Raw genomic sequence first — 14,681 nt, forward strand, 5'->3', positions numbered from 1 at the left:
GCTGCTGTCTCTGGCCGGGGACTGGAATTTCATCTGAATGACTGCCCCTGCGCTCACGCAGCGCCCCGGAGTCGGCCCGCCTGCGCCCCGCAGCCCGCACCCGCAGACCGCGGGCCAGCGGGTGGACGCCCGCGCCGCGGCCCGGGGACAGGCTCGCCTCGCCCGCCCCGTCCGGATCTAGCAGTCCTTGGCCGGGCCGCACTCGCTTCCCTGGCCTCTCAGACCCCGGACGAGGTGAGGGAGGCGCGGCGCCGGCGAGCCAGGAGAGAGCCACCATTGCCGCCGCCGTCTCTGGAGGAAGTGTGCGGCTCCCGGGCTCTGTCCGCCTTGGGGCGCGCCCCAATGTCAGCCGCGGGCCGGAGTGCGGGCCGCCGGCCGCCGCAGCCCTAGCCGCGCCGACCGGGAGGCCGCCTCTTATATGGAATTTGGACCCCGGCGCTCCCCTCCAGGGCTGGTGCCCCGGCCGCGGCCCTGGCGCAGTCCGCCGCCTCCCGCTAGGCGCTCGGGAGGAGGAGGAGGAGACGCAGCCGGCTGCGCGCGCTGCGTGAGGACCGAGGCTCACTCCTCTTGGGGGGCGGGCGCGCGGAAGGCGCTGGTGAACTGAGCGACTGTCGGGACCGCTCGGGGCTCGGTGGCCCTCCCGCGGCACCGGACGGACCCCCCAGGTCGGGGAGTTGGGGAGACCTGCCCGGGGCCCCTGCCGGCCGCCGCCGCCATGGCGGAGAATTGGAAGAACTGCTTTGAGGAGGAGCTCATCTGCCCGATCTGCCTGCACGTCTTCGTGGAGCCGGTGCAGCTACCGTGCAAACACAACTTCTGTCGGGGCTGCATCGGTGAGGCGTGGGCCAAGGACAGCGGCCTGGTGCGCTGCCCGGAGTGCAACCAGGCCTACAACCAGAAGCCGGGCCTGGAGAAGAACCTGAAGCTCACCAACATCGTGGAGAAGTTCAACGCCCTGCACGTGGAGAAGCCTCCGGCGGCGCTGCACTGCGTGTTCTGCCGCCGCGGCCCCCCGCTGCCCGCGCAGAAGGTCTGCCTGCGCTGCGAGGCGCCCTGCTGCCAGTCCCACGTGCAGACGCACCTGCAGCAGCCCTCCACCGCCCGCGGGCACCTCCTGGTGGAGGCGGACGACGTGCGGGCCTGGAGCTGCCCGCAGCACAACGCCTACCGCCTTTACCACTGCGAAGCCGAGCAGGTGGCCGTGTGCCAGTACTGCTGCTACTACAGCGGAGCGCATCAGGGGCACTCGGTGTGCGACGTGGAGATCCGGAGGAATGAGATCCGGGCAAGTACCCTACACACACACACTCACACACTCCCCTCCTTCCCGGCGGCCTGGGACCACCCTTCCGGACAGGCTGACTCTTGTGACATCAGGCCAGAGGCCCCTTTCCAAACTCCTACTCTGTAAGTTTGGAGGCAAGGTCCTGGGAAGAAGGGTCCCCAATCGCTACTTGATATATTCCCGCACCTGTGCTCATAGGGTCCATCTTGTGAGTCACTTATAGAAATGAGGTGTGGGGCTGTCAGGGCTGGAGTTTGGCTGTTGCTTTTCTGATTTGCGCGCAGCTCCCTGGCCCGGCAGTTGTTTCCGTAGGCCCTAGGGGAAGTCACTAAAGGCAGTGACCCAGGTCCTGCTTCTCCAGCTGCTGTTTATGTAATGAGTGTCCTGGTGCCGCTGCTGTGGCTGACATGATCCATGATGCTGGCATACCAATGAGGAAGTAAACAAAAGCAGCCATGTTAGTTTCAAGCCCTATTGGAAACACACTGGGGGGGTGGAGGGGGAGCTTCCGGAGGGAGAACAGAGCCCCTGGCCAAGGCCTGGGCAGCCAACGGCATCACCAGGACAGCATCTCGGCTATTGGGATTATTCCCTGTAACCCCCTCTCCATGTGTGAGAATCGCTGCCCACGGTGTGCCTGTGTGTGTTGCACGCGTCCTCAGGAACACACCTTAAAGTATGTCTTCATCACCCTGAACCCTTTTCTCGCAGCCCAGCCCTCTATCACAGCCCTCCCACATTTGGGGAGGGGAAGTGGAAGACGGAAAAAGAATCCTGTGGGTTTAAGGTTGAGCCGCCTTGCAATCTGGTTTCAGGCAGCTGGCTCCCCTGGGCTGCCGGCTGGGTGATTATGGAACCGCATCCCCTCCCATTGTATACACCCTGCAGCAGCGGCCAATGTCAAAACCGCCTTCCCCCTCAGGCCTCTGGGCCTGGCCTGGCTGTGGAGCTGGACTGAAGCAATACTTCCGTCCCCTTCGGTGGAGGGGGGCTCCTCCTAGGTTCCTCCCTGGTCCCCTGGCTTTCAGGGTTGAGTCATACCAGAAGGAAGGGGTTGGCCTGAGACTGTCTGAGCCATCTCAGAAGCCCCAGCTTGGGGCCTGGGTGTGATATCATGGGGGTGAGACTGGGAGTGTTGCTGGGTGGGGACCCCTGGAGGCTAGTCGAGGCCAGTGGGAGCTTGGGTATGAGGAAGCTCTGAACAGGGCACAGTTGGAGATGGGGGCTGTTTCCTGTGAGGGGGACCAGTCAGAATGAGTCACTGTTTAGCAATTAACAAACATACACATACAACTAACAAAAGGCAGGAGGGCTGCCACAGGCTGAGGGCAGGGATAACAAATAAAATTTGCTGTATAATTAGTTTCCAATTGGATGGGCTGGCTCTGGGGTTTTGTGCCAGGGCAGGGCCTCTCGATTCTTAAAGGAAGTGTGTGTGTGTGACGGGGGAGGATGGAGAGAAGAGCCACCCCCTCACACACATCAGGACTGGAAAAGGCAGAGGCCTAGGGGAGGATATGAGCCCCTAGTGTACTCCACACACCCCCCTACCCCTCCCCAGGGCAGGCAGAGCCCAAACTGTCCCTAGTATTGAGAAGCTGTTAATAAAGATAGAAGGGCTGGGAAGGAGGCTGGGAAAAGTGCAGAGAAAGAAAAGCTGCCCAGTTCTCTGTCCTGGGTTTGACAGTGGAAAATGAAAGGAGGGGAAAGGTGGAGATGTGGCTGAAAGGCAGAGAAAGGGACAACAACCAGGGTGATGAGTGAGCGTGCAGAGTGTGCACCCACGGCTTATGCCCTTAGTTGTGTCAGAGTGCTCAGGTGTCTTTCATTTCAGTGAGGGAGAAAACACCGTTGTGCCTGATTTGGTAGTAGGAGAGTGTCTATAGATGTGGGTCCATGTTCTCGAGTGTCTTTGAGACTGTCTGCTTTGCCCTCAAAGGTACCTGGCACACGTACACAGTGTACCCTGGAGTTCCCACCAGCAGGTCCTTGAACGCATGGAAGGACCTGAACTTTGTTAGCAGCTCCATGTGCGTGTGCGTCTGTGTGTGTGTGTTCGTTCCCGTTCCTGCTGTGGGCAGGCGCAGAAGGAGTGGGTTGCATCACAGCCAGATGTGCAGTTCTGTGTGCTCAGCATCTGTGCCCCGCAGCCCGAGTCTCATCCCTTCCCAGGCTCCCTTACCCCAGGTCCTCCAGATCCTCTCTGGTGTCAGGGCACTGGAGTTGGAAACCCTGCAGTGGTCTCAGCTCCATGCCACTGCCACTCGGTGGGAGTTGGACTTACTGAACAGGAGGGCCTCACCCTCATGGGAGGGGGTGAGCCGCAAAGAATCTGAATGGAAGGACCCATTGCGCTCCATCCTCACTAGGCCAGCCAGGGGGAGGGGCCTTTTCCTGGGCCTCTTTTCCCTTGTGGGAGGGAGGCTGTCTTAAAGGGCCCCTGCTGGTGCCATGGATGAAGGCAACAGAATTCTCCCAGATACAGGAGCAGATGCATGGAAACCTGGATCACACCTTAAGATACAGACAGCTCTGCTTCTTGTGCTTCCTCTTCCGTTGTCCCAGAGAAGGGGTAGGGGCTGCTGAAATGCCCTATTGGCTAGAAACAGGAAACCCTGATCAATCTTCCCCGGTGGTTCTCTGCCCCATAGTCAAAGCACCCACCTGTGCAGGGACCCAGAGCTGGGAGCCAAGCAGGGCTTCCACCTAGCAGGGGGTCTCAAAGGCAGGCCTTTGAAATCCTTGCCCCACTCTGCCCTTGTGAAGCCAGTGTGCAGACCATGTTGCCCTAAAACCTGGATGCCCACTGGGTAGACCCTAGAGACCATGCTCCCGAGACACCTTTAGACCCCAGTATGTTCTTCTTTGGGGCTATGGAAGGCTGAGGACCCAAGATTGGGGCATCCAGGTGGTCAGACCCTCTTCAGACCCCAGGTTTAGGGATTCATGTGAGCAACTTGGGACTGGTTTGAGCTGAGAGCACCTTTATCTTAGAACCTTCCTCAACATAGAAAGAAGACCCAAGATAAGGCCTAGATGTGTCTGTAAATGGTTATGCAGGGTGTGTGTGTGTGTTCAGGTCATAGTTGTGCCTCTGTGTCATTCCTAGTACCCCAGACTGAGGTTGGAAATGTTCCCAGGACTCTGTACCCTGACTTCTCAAAGGTTTAGAGTTAAGAAGAGGTTTTTCTCTGAGGACAGGATCCCACTTCTTGGGCCAGTTTGGGGTTCGCAGCTGCTCCCATTGCTGCTGGCCAGAGGGGTTGCCCTGGGACCCTGCAGGGGACCCTAGGTCTCTGCCTCATGTGTCTGTCACCAGGCAGGCTCTGGGAGAGAGGGCTGCCCTGGCCCAGCTAGAGCCCGGCTGTGGCTGCAGCCTGCCTCAGGCAGTATCAACCCCACTGCTCCCTGCCGCCCTGGACCGACCATAATCCTCAGGTCTTAGGTGGGGTGGGAGCTAGGATGGGGAGGCTGTGTGAGTGTGTGTGTGAGGTGTGAGGGTCAGGTACCTGCTCCTTTACCATCCCTGAAGGATCGGGAAGAGGGGCGGGGCTTGGCCTTCCTCCCTGGGCCCCAGGCAGAGAGGAAGAAACCTGAGGTGGAGGCCCAGCACCCCCAGCTCCACCCCAGGATCCTGCTGATACAGCTGGGCACCTGTCATGCAGGCCCTGTTGATTTCTCTGCCTCCCCCAGCTCTGAGTGCCTGTGCATCCATCTCCACAGATGTGCATGTGTAACTGGTGTGTCTGGGTGTGCATCTCATGCGGAACTACTGCTTTGTATCACGTGTATATCTCCGAGAAGGTGCAGTGTGAATGACTGACTTAATTACAGAGTTGTCTTGTGTCTGACTGTGGGGCCGGGAAGATCCATGTGTGTGTTGTTGGCAGGGGCGGGGGGTGCCCTGCTTGCTGTGTACCTGTGAGTGGAAGTTGAGTGTGCACACATGTCTATCAGTGATGGCACTAGTGTGTGTGTGACTGCCTGCCTGATGGTGGTTGGTTGGTAGGTATGAGTCTTGTATAACTTTCTCACCTGGTGGGGATGTTGGAGTGGGGAGGGGAGAGGAGGGGACGCACCTTTGGGTGAGCTTGTTGCCCAAGGTGGGTATTGGAGGTGGAAGCCCAGATGGATCCTGCCATGCTGTGTTGGGGGTAGTCAGGGTGGTTGTAGGAAAAAGGGGAGACTGGCTGGGGCCCCAGCCCTGGCCTGAGCAGGCAGGCCTGGCTGGCCATATCCCTGGCTCTGGGAAAGCCTTCCTTCCCGGCTGGCCTGGCATTCAAACTCAGACAAAGGGGGGCTTTCTCTCTCGCCTCTTTGTTCTGCTGCCCCAGAGCGCTGCTCTCTGCATGGCAAAAGCTAATTCCACTTTGCAGCTGGGAAACCCTCTCTGGGTCTGCCGGGGCTTGCCTCCGAGGTGCCGCCTTTCTCCTTGCCCTGGCTCCTGCCCTGTAGCCACTTCACTCTGGGTCTGTGGTTGTCTGCAGCCTAGGGGTTCACACAGTAGCCCCAGGCAGGGACTGAGGCCCGGGAAGGGATGACCAGGGCAGGCAGAAGCTGCTCTGAGGCCAGGTGGGAGTGCTGTGGCCCCAGGAGAGGGGAGGCTAACTAATATACTCTTGGGACTAGGGCTGATGCGGGAGAGTAGGGGGCAGTTTTGGCAGCTGGGGAGGAGGTTAGGAAGGGGTCACTGCACAGGGGCTGCCTCCAGAGCGGGAGCTGGCATGGGGGTCATGTGAGCAGGAAAAGGTGCTCTGTCCGCCCAGCACCCTTTTCTCACCTCCAGCCCTGGCCCCCTCTAAAAAACCCGGGGCCTGCCCCTGGCCTGGCTCCTGGGGCCCTGTTCCCTCCTGACTGCTTTTCTTCAAGGTTGACTTGAGGACTTTTATTATTATAATTTATTAACTTCTATACAGCCTAGAGTCTCTATGGCCTTACCTGTCTGCCCAGTCCAGTCTGGCACCAGAAATGCCAGCTGGACCCGGCCAGTCAGTCTCCAGAAGGCTGGGAAGCTTTCCCAGGGCAGGAATGTGAGGGGCTCGTGATGGATCCCTCTCCAAACTGGGGTTGGGTATCAGAGAGAGCAGCTCAAGGCAGAGTCTAGAACATTAGGCGACAGGTGTGAGGGTCTTGGAAGTGTGGGAATAGTGAGCCCCCAAGTATTCCGGATGTTTTTGGCTTCACAGGCCCAGGAGCAGACTGTGGAAGGTCTTAAGTGCTCAGGGAAGGAACAGGGGTGGGAGTGGGGCTGGGCCTCACAGTGCCCCTTCCTCTGCAGGAGGTGTGGTCTCTTGAGTGCTGCTAGTCTAGACCATGGTTCTCTCCATTCTGCTTCTGCACCCTGAGGCGTGCCACGGCCCAGGTGACCCGCTTCGGGCTGGGAGCAGTTTGTGGAGTGTGTGTCCCACTGCCTCCTGCACTAAGAGGCAGTCAAGCTGGGAAATCTCTCACCTGTGGGTTTTTCCCAGGTAGGTAACGGAGCCTCAACTCTCAGTAATTTCCGGGAGGTTGAGATGGAAAGGAGGCTGCTGGTAGAGGAAGGGGTCCTTACTTCCTCTGCTCCCCATCTTCTAGCTTCTTAGCAACCTGATTCAGTCACTTGGGGGGATCGAGGGGCAGCAAGCGGATCACTCCTAACCCCAATTTTCCATTGTCTGAGACAGCAGTATTCCCCCCAGCCTGCTGTTCCGCCAGGTGTTGACTGTGGCAGGAGTAAGATCACCTAGCCCCGAGGGAGAGTGATTCCTGCAAGGGGGAGCTGGACAAGGTAGGCCCCCTTCCCAGGCCAAGGGTGGCTCCTACCCCCTGACAGTTTGCTTCCTGTTCCTGGCCTCTCCCTGCCCCCTGTCGTGGAGACAGAAGGCCGATGGCCTCTGAGCTGGGCTTGGGCTGAGAAACCCAGCCACCTGCTAGGGAATGTGCCCACCTGCTAGGGAATGGGCTGGGCTCTGTCCCAGAGGGCTCGGGGCAGGCAGGAATTAGGACTTGGATCCGGAAGTCAAGGGAGGACAACCTCAGGGTCCTAGGGTAACAGTGCTGCCAGGAGTGGATGTGGGAAAAGCCCAGAAGAAGGAAGGGGCTGAGTTCCACCCCCTGTGACAAGACCTAAAGTGCCTCCCTGGGCTGTGGGGTGGGGGCCTCCTGCTGGTCTGCAGGATGGGAGTGAACAGGCCCACTCCAGGGCTCCGAGGGAAAGGGGGCTGGGATCCCATCTGGGGCTGCCTCTCTCCTGCCCCTCATCTGGGACTCAGCCCCAGGTACACCCCTACTCTGATACTGAGGGGTTTGGTGGTGCACAGATGTGTTGGGGTGGGTGAAGCCTGGGCTCTCAGATGTCCTGGACACTGGGAAGGCCTGGAGCCTCAGGTGCATCTGGGTTGGGGGACTGTCCTCCCAAGTGTGGGGACGAGGCAGCCACCAGGCAGAATTTTGTTGCAGGGAGGTACAAAGGTCTAAAGTCCTTTGGTATTCTGGCCACCTCACCTTCACGCAGGCCTCCCTCTGTTGTCTGGGGCCTTCAGGAGGCCCTGCCTTCACCGTGCAGGGGTGTGTGTGTGAGACAGTGTGCCTGAGGCAGTCTCAGGGCCCAGGGAGCGGTGTGTGCTTGTGTGTGCCTGTGCAGTTGGATACACGTAGTTGGGCTGTACTCTGGGGGCTGCCCGCCCTCTTCACGTGACTGGGGGCAGTTTCACAGACTGGGAGGAAGGATGTGTGACTACCTCCATTCCTGCTCCCAGCCAGCTGTGTTTCTAGACAGGCTCTGACTCCCAGGCTGGCAGCAGATCCCTGTGCATGTGGGGCTGGGGTGAGGGGCCTGCTGGAAGGATGAGGTGCTGGAGTGGGGGCAGGGCTGTGTCCGTGGGTCGTGTCATGAGGTGCTGTCCTGGGTCACTGAAAGGTCAAGTTGTTGGGAAGGGGGGGTGCAGTGTGTCCCAGACTTTCCCAGCTCAGAATCTGAATGCCTCCTCCTGGCCCCAGAGATTTGGTTTTCTGTTTGCAGGGTCGCTACCAACACAAAACATGGTCGCTGAACTCTCTTGCTGGCCTTGGTGTCCCCATATGTAAAAGGGGTTGGGGGTAAAAGGGAGGGACTGCTGCCAGCCTGTCTTGAGGAAGCCACCTGAAAGTAAATGGGAGTGAGGGTCACGGGGTCAAACTTGAGGGGCACTTTGAGGTGTACACAGAGGAAGAAAAAGAGCCACTTCTTGTGGAGTGGACACTTACTGTGAGCTAGGGTCTGTTTCTGTTTTGCAAATCTTGTTTTGTGCGCAAAACTCATGGGTTTATTCAGCGAACAGCATCATGCATCTGTAGGGTGCTGGGGTCCTTGGGTCTCAACTGGGAAGGGAAGTAGAAAAATACAGCAGCAAAGCCCTGTTTTCAGAAGCCTTGAGTTTTGTTTGGAGATCAGAGTGCAGTTTGTCAAACAGACTCTAGAATACAGTTGTCCTATAGCTCTTCCTGTGACATGGCCACGATTTGTGTCTGTAGTGTCCAGTATAGTAACCACTAGCTACATGGAGCTGTCGAGCACTTGAACTGAGGGTGGTACACATGAAAAACTGGTGCTTAGTGTATTTGACTTTTAATTAACTTAAAGTGAAAGAGCCACGATGTGACTAGTGGCTACCATATTGGACACCACAGCTATAGGAGGAGAGCAATGTGACAGCCCCACCATACAGCCAGGACAGGGAGGGACCTTCAGAGCCTCTGAGCAGGGCCCATGGAGAGGAGCGGAGCCTTAAGTTGGGCCTTGAAGGATAGACAGGGGATGGGAGAAGGCACCATGGGCTACAGAAAGGCATCAGCAGGCCGCTGCTGCTGCTGCTGCTGCTAAGTCGCCTCAGTCGTGTCCGACTCTGTGCAACCCCATAGATGGCAGCCTACCAGGCTCCCCCGTCCCTGGGATTCACCAGGCAAGAACACTGGAGTGGGTTGCCATTTCCTTCTCCAATGCATGAAAGTGAAAAGTGAAAGTGAAAGCGCTCAGTCGTATCCGACTCTGTGCAACCCCATAGACGGCAGCCCACCAGGCTCCCCCGTCCAAGGGATTTTCCAGGCAAGAGTACTGGATTGGGGTGCCATTGCCTTCTCCAGAGCTCAAATGTGCAATGTCAGGGAAAAGATAGCAGCCCACCTGACCGGGAAAAGCAGGTCGTAAGAGCCTACAGTGTTTGGAAGGAGGGGTCATTGAGGGTTCTTGGGCAGGAAAGAGACCTTGTTTCAAGAGGTGTGTCTGGTAAGGGAGGAAAACAAGGTGGTTAGAACAGCCAGGATGAGCAGCACTAGGAGGAAAGGGGTTGTGGAGTCAGATTAAGGGCTGAGAAGAGCAGTATGGTCCAGAACCTTCCAGCAAACTGGCCTCAAGTCTTCGGAGAGCCAGAGTCTCCTCTCCCTCCAGGTCCAACTAGCAAGGACTTCAGAGGCCCAGCTCTCAGTGTCAGGAGCAAGCCAGGGGTCAGGTGGCTGGCTTGATGTCCTGCAAGTGTAAGGCAAGCATAAGATCTCTGGGCTGGGCCAGAGGACTTGTGAGACCCAGGAAGGCTCTGCACCATTCCTAAGATGGTGCTCCCCAGAGAGAGGCCCCATGACTTGGATAAGAACAGACCCTACTGCCTGGTCATTTAGGTTTGTATTCCAGCTCTGACATTTACTAGCTGTGTGACTTTGGAGGAACTACTTAACCTTTCTGGTTTCCTCTTCTCTGAAATGTGGATAATAATAGTACTTATCTCATAGCATTACTGGAATGATTAGATAATTCTATACAGGAAGAGTGCTTAGAACCGAGGCTGGCCTGACCCTGCCCTCAGAAAGCTCATGGTTTAGATATGTGTGGGAAGATATTCCCTGTTCTCTGTTCCTGGGGACAAGCTGGCCAGGCAGTTGTCTCCAGGGCCCTGGGATTTCATGGGGGCCAGAAGGGATTTTAGATCCCCAAAATTTAGATCATCTGGGTCAAAGGATCAATAGGATGAGTTTGTTCTGTACAGGGAAGGATGGTGTTCACCCATCTTAGCCCCTCTGATGCCCATCCCCCTCCTGTCTCTGCAGAAGATGCTGATGAAGCAGCAGGACCGACTGGAGGAGCGAGAGCAGGATATTGAGGACCAGCTGTACAAACTTGAGTCAGACAAACGCCTGGTGGAGGTAGCCAAGCCCACGCCCATGGTATAGGGTGGGGATAGCTTGGGTGCAAGGCCTGGGGCTAGTTCCTTGCTTGGGCTCGGACCTGTTGCATAGTCAGCTCTATATGCCAGAATCCCTTGCTCAGTCATTCAATGACCTGTTAGTGGATGAGCCCCCGACTGGTGCCAGGGTTGCTATACTACCAGTTCAGGATTCCAAGTCCGACCTTGCCCTCGGGAAGCCCTAGGCAGCCTGGGGGTTCGGGGTCCCAGACTCCCCTATCCAGGATGGGAGTCAGGCAAGAGTGGCAGCCAGAGGCACCCCCATACTCACCGGTCCCCCCACCCTTGCAGGAGAAGGTGAGCCAGCTGAAGGAAGAGGTGCGACTGCAGTACGAGAAGCTGCACCAGCTGCTAGACGAGGACCTGCGGCAGACAGTGGAGGTCCTGGACAAGGCCCAGGCCAAATTCTGCAGCGAGAATGCAGCGCAGGCGCTGCATCTCGGGGAGCGCATGCAGGAGGCCAAGAAGCTCCTGGGCTCCCTACAGCTACTCTTCGACAAGACAGAGGATGTCAGCTTCATGAAGGTGGGCTGGGCCCAGGGTTGGCTGGCGGGACCCAGGGGGACATTTCTAAGTTGGAGTCCGTGTGCTCTGCTCCCCAGCTGGCTCCCCCACCACAGGGGTTTGCAGCCAGCCTGCATAGATTCAGAACCTCCCCACCACCCCCGTTCTTTCTAGCTTTACGACCTTGGCAAGTCATATACGTTCCCTAGGCCTCAGCTTTCTCACTTATAAAATAGGGTTGATAATGTTGTTTTTGTTCAGTCACTTAGTCCTATCCGACTCTTTGTGACCCCGTGCACTGCAGAGGCCAGGCTTCCCTGTCCTTCACCATCTCCCAGAGCTTGCTCAAACTCATGTCTGTTGAATCGGTGATGCCATCCAACCATCTCGTCCTCTGTCATCCCTGTCTCCTCCTGCCTCAGTCTTTCCCAGCATCAGGGTCTTTTCCATACAGGTCTATTATCTGTTATCCATAATTCCAGATTTTTTAAAATCTCTGAAAACCAAAAGAGAAAAGTTCAGGCAGCTCATTTAACAGCAAACATTTGACCTGAACTAATGTTGGCAATTTATGGTATTTATTGATCTTACTTGGTACAAATGTTGAAATGTTGCTGCAGAAACATCGATGTGTTAGATTATGGTATCCTCCGTAATCACATATTATGATACAGGCATCACATGTCCCTTCCAAAATCCAAAAAATTCCATAATCCGAAACACATCCTGCCTCAAAGATTCTGGATAAAATATTGAGTGCCTGCAGAACCTTCCTCTTGGTAGTTGTTTAGATAAGATGCTGGATGTCTGGAAAGTACTCATAGTGTTGTCTGTCACACAGCAAGAGCTCAGTTTTCTGAAAACAGAGGCACCCCACCCTCTGCCCCTGCGACACTCTGGCCAGCCTCAAAAGTGTCAGCCCTGCGTGGGGAGGGAGAGAATGGGGCAGCTTCCATCTTCCCCTCTCTCATGCTGCCTTTCCCACTGACACCCTTTTCTCTCCCCCAGAACACCAAGTCTGTGAAAATCCTAATGGACAGGTGAGCAGATGGCCACTGGCCCTCAGGGGAACACACGAGGGGGAGGGCAGGAAGGGGCAGGCCCACGGGGGGAGGTAGGGCGGGCTTATGCGTGATACCTCCTCACAGCAGACGCCCCGTCCACTGCCCCCAGGACCCAGACCTGCACAGGCAGCAGCCTCTCTCCCCCTAAGATTGGCCACCTGAACTCCAAGCTCTTCCTGAACGAGGTGGCCAAGAAGGAGAAACAGCTGCGGAAGATGCTAGAAGGTGAGAGTGAGATCCTCAATCACAGGAAGAGAAACCTTTGCATGTATGCTCACTTGCTTCAGTTGTGTCTGATACTTTGCAACCCCATGGACTGTAGCTGGCCAGGCTCCTCTGTCCAGAAGATTCTCCAGGCAAGGCTACTGGAGTGGGTTGCCATGCCGTCCTCCAGGGGATCTTCCCAACCTGGGGATCAAGCCTGTGTCTCCTGCATTGCAGGAGGATTCTTTACCCACTGAGCCACCTGGGAAGGCTGAGGGAACCATCTGCGCAAGGGTAAATGCCAGAGCCTTCCCTCTGAGCGGTAGCCTGGCCTGTCATAAGCCTTGCCTCATATCCTGGCTCTGCCACTTCTAGCTGTGGGACCTTGGGCAGGCCATAGTACTTTCCTGAGCCTTGGCTTCTTCAGCTGTAAAATGGGAATGGAGTAGCCAGCATCAAGACAATACTGTGCTTGGCCCCATAGAAAAGTTCCCCGGGGAGAGGAGGCTGGGGTGGCCTGGGATGGGGTTTTAGCGACTTTTGCCCAAACTTTCCACAGGCCCCTTCAGCACACCGGTGCCCTTCCTGCAGAGCGTCCCCCTGTACCCCTGTGGCGTGAGCAGCTCTGGGGCGGAAAAGCGCAAGCACTCGACGGCCTTCCCTGAGGCCAGTTTCCTAGAGGCGTCGTCGGGCCCCGTGGGCGGCCAGTACGGGGCAGCGGGCACAGCCAGCGGCGAGGGCCAGGCAGGGCAGCCCCTGGGGCCCTGCAGCTCCACGCAGCACTTGGTGGCCCTGCCGGGCGGCGCCCAACCAGTGCACTCGAGTCCGGTGTTCCCCCCATCGCAGTATCCCAACGGCTCCGCCGCCCAGCAGCCCATGCTCCCCCAGTATGGTGGCCGCAAGATTCTCGTCTGTTCTGTGGACAACTGTTACTGTTCTTCCGTGGCCAACCACGGCGGCCACCAGCCCTACCCCCGCTCCGGCCACTTCCCCTGGACAGTGCCCTCGCAGGAGTACTCACACCCGCTCCCGCCCACCCCCTCCGTCCCCCAGTCCCTTCCCGGCCTGGCGGTCAGAGACTGGCTCGATGCCTCCCAGCAGCCTGGCCACCAAGATTTCTACAGGGTGTATGGGCAGCCGTCCACCAAACACTACGTGACGAGCTAACGCCGCGCGGGCAGTGAGCACCGGGGAATCTGCCCCCCAGCCCCCGGTGGCTCGGGGATGATGCATCCAGAGACCTGCCCTTCTACCTTCCTGTCCTCCCTCCCTCTCTCCTCCATTCCCCTAAGTCTTTTCCTTTTGGATTTTGTTTTGTTTAGGGCTTGTTTTGATTTTTTTTTTTTTTTTAATGAATCTCCTGGACGCGGAGGTGACAGTGGGAGCTGGCCTGGGCCGGGGCCGCAGGTGGCCCCGGAGTTGGGAAAGCGTCTACCTCAAGGCGCTGAGCTCTCTCTCTCTCTCTGTCTCACCTTTTCCCCTTCCCTCCTTCCCCTTCCCACCCCATGGCTGGAAGGAGCCTCAGCTTCCTTTATAGCCTTGAGGGGAGGGGCAGTTTCCAACTCTCCTCACCCAGCCCTGGGAGGAGGGCCCAGGTGCCCACTGGCCTGCTTCTCCTGTTGGTTTTCTTTTGGGCAGTTTGATCACTGACTGAATAAGGAATGACCTGTAGATTGTGGGGCTTTTTTTTTTTTTTTAAACCAAGAATGATTTTTCCTGCTTCCTTCTCACCATCCTCCCAGACGGAGTTCAAAGGCCACTTCTCAAGCAGCTTTCGGCACCTTCAGCCTCAGAATGGAATCTTAAAGACAGGAACCCCATGTCCAGGAAAGGGGAAAAGGAACTTTGCCAATGATAGTGACCACAGCAAAAGCAAATAATAATAATATTAATAATAATAAAGAGAAATAAAAGAAATAATAAAATAAGAAACCATAGCACAGCCCTTGTCGAGGTCAGCGGGAGAAGAGGGGCTGCCCGGAGTTGGGTCCTTGCCTGGGTTTTGACACAGCAACTTCCTGTAGCGAGCACTTTGTATGAATCGTGGACTTCCTGTTCTCAAGGCGCAGGTATTTATTCTGTAATCTGTCTAGAGCACACACCGAAATCCAACCTTCTAATAAACATAATGGCGCAGTCCCACTCCCTGCCTCGCCTCTTACCCCCAACTCCCCCAGGCCTGGGGTCTTCAGGCATTGCTGTGAGGAGGGGCCCCCTCTAGGGACGGAAGCCCTGGCCTTGATTCTCTTCTGGGTTTAGTCTGTTCCAGGCCTGTGGATGTCGGTTCGTCAGCCACTAACTATATCTACTCTCGGCCTTGGGTTCATTTGACAAATATTTGCTGAGGGCCTCCTAGGCCCAGCCTCCCTGCTGCATGGGCCCCGGCATCTCTTTGAGTTTCTGCCAACATGCTCTTAGCAAGGACAGACA

General features: G+C 56.9%; 1 protein-coding gene across 1 annotated transcript; it reads left to right on the forward strand.

Annotated features, from left to right (window-relative positions):
* The first annotated feature begins 715 nt into the window (after positions 1-715).
* TRIM8 (tripartite motif containing 8) lies at positions 716-14,393 on the forward strand. Its single transcript, XM_069566960.1, has 6 exons — positions 716-1,285; positions 10,343-10,438; positions 10,771-11,004; positions 11,992-12,023; positions 12,157-12,272; positions 12,811-14,393. Exons 1-6 carry the CDS (start codon positions 716-718, stop codon positions 13,416-13,418), a joined length of 1,656 nt encoding a protein of 551 aa, XP_069423061.1. The 3' UTR covers positions 13,419-14,393.
* The last annotated feature ends 288 nt before the right edge of the window (positions 14,394-14,681 follow it).

This window comes from Ovis canadensis, chromosome 22, assembly GCF_042477335.2.
Source record: "Ovis canadensis isolate MfBH-ARS-UI-01 breed Bighorn chromosome 22, ARS-UI_OviCan_v2, whole genome shotgun sequence".
NCBI classification, from domain to species: Eukaryota; Metazoa; Chordata; class Mammalia; order Artiodactyla; family Bovidae; genus Ovis; species Ovis canadensis.

Excerpts from the sequence above, each read along its gene's own strand:
- TRIM8 (XM_069566960.1), top strand. The coding sequence starts at position 716 with ATGGCGGAGAATTGGAAGAACTGCTTTGAGGAGGAGCTCATCTGCCCG. Across the intron at positions 1,286-10,342 it reads TCCGGAGGAATGAGATCCGG|AAGATGCTGATGAAGCAGCA; the intron begins GCAAGTACCCTA and ends CTGTCTCTGCAG. Across the intron at positions 10,439-10,770 it reads CAGACAAACGCCTGGTGGAG|GAGAAGGTGAGCCAGCTGAA; the intron begins GTAGCCAAGCCC and ends CCACCCTTGCAG.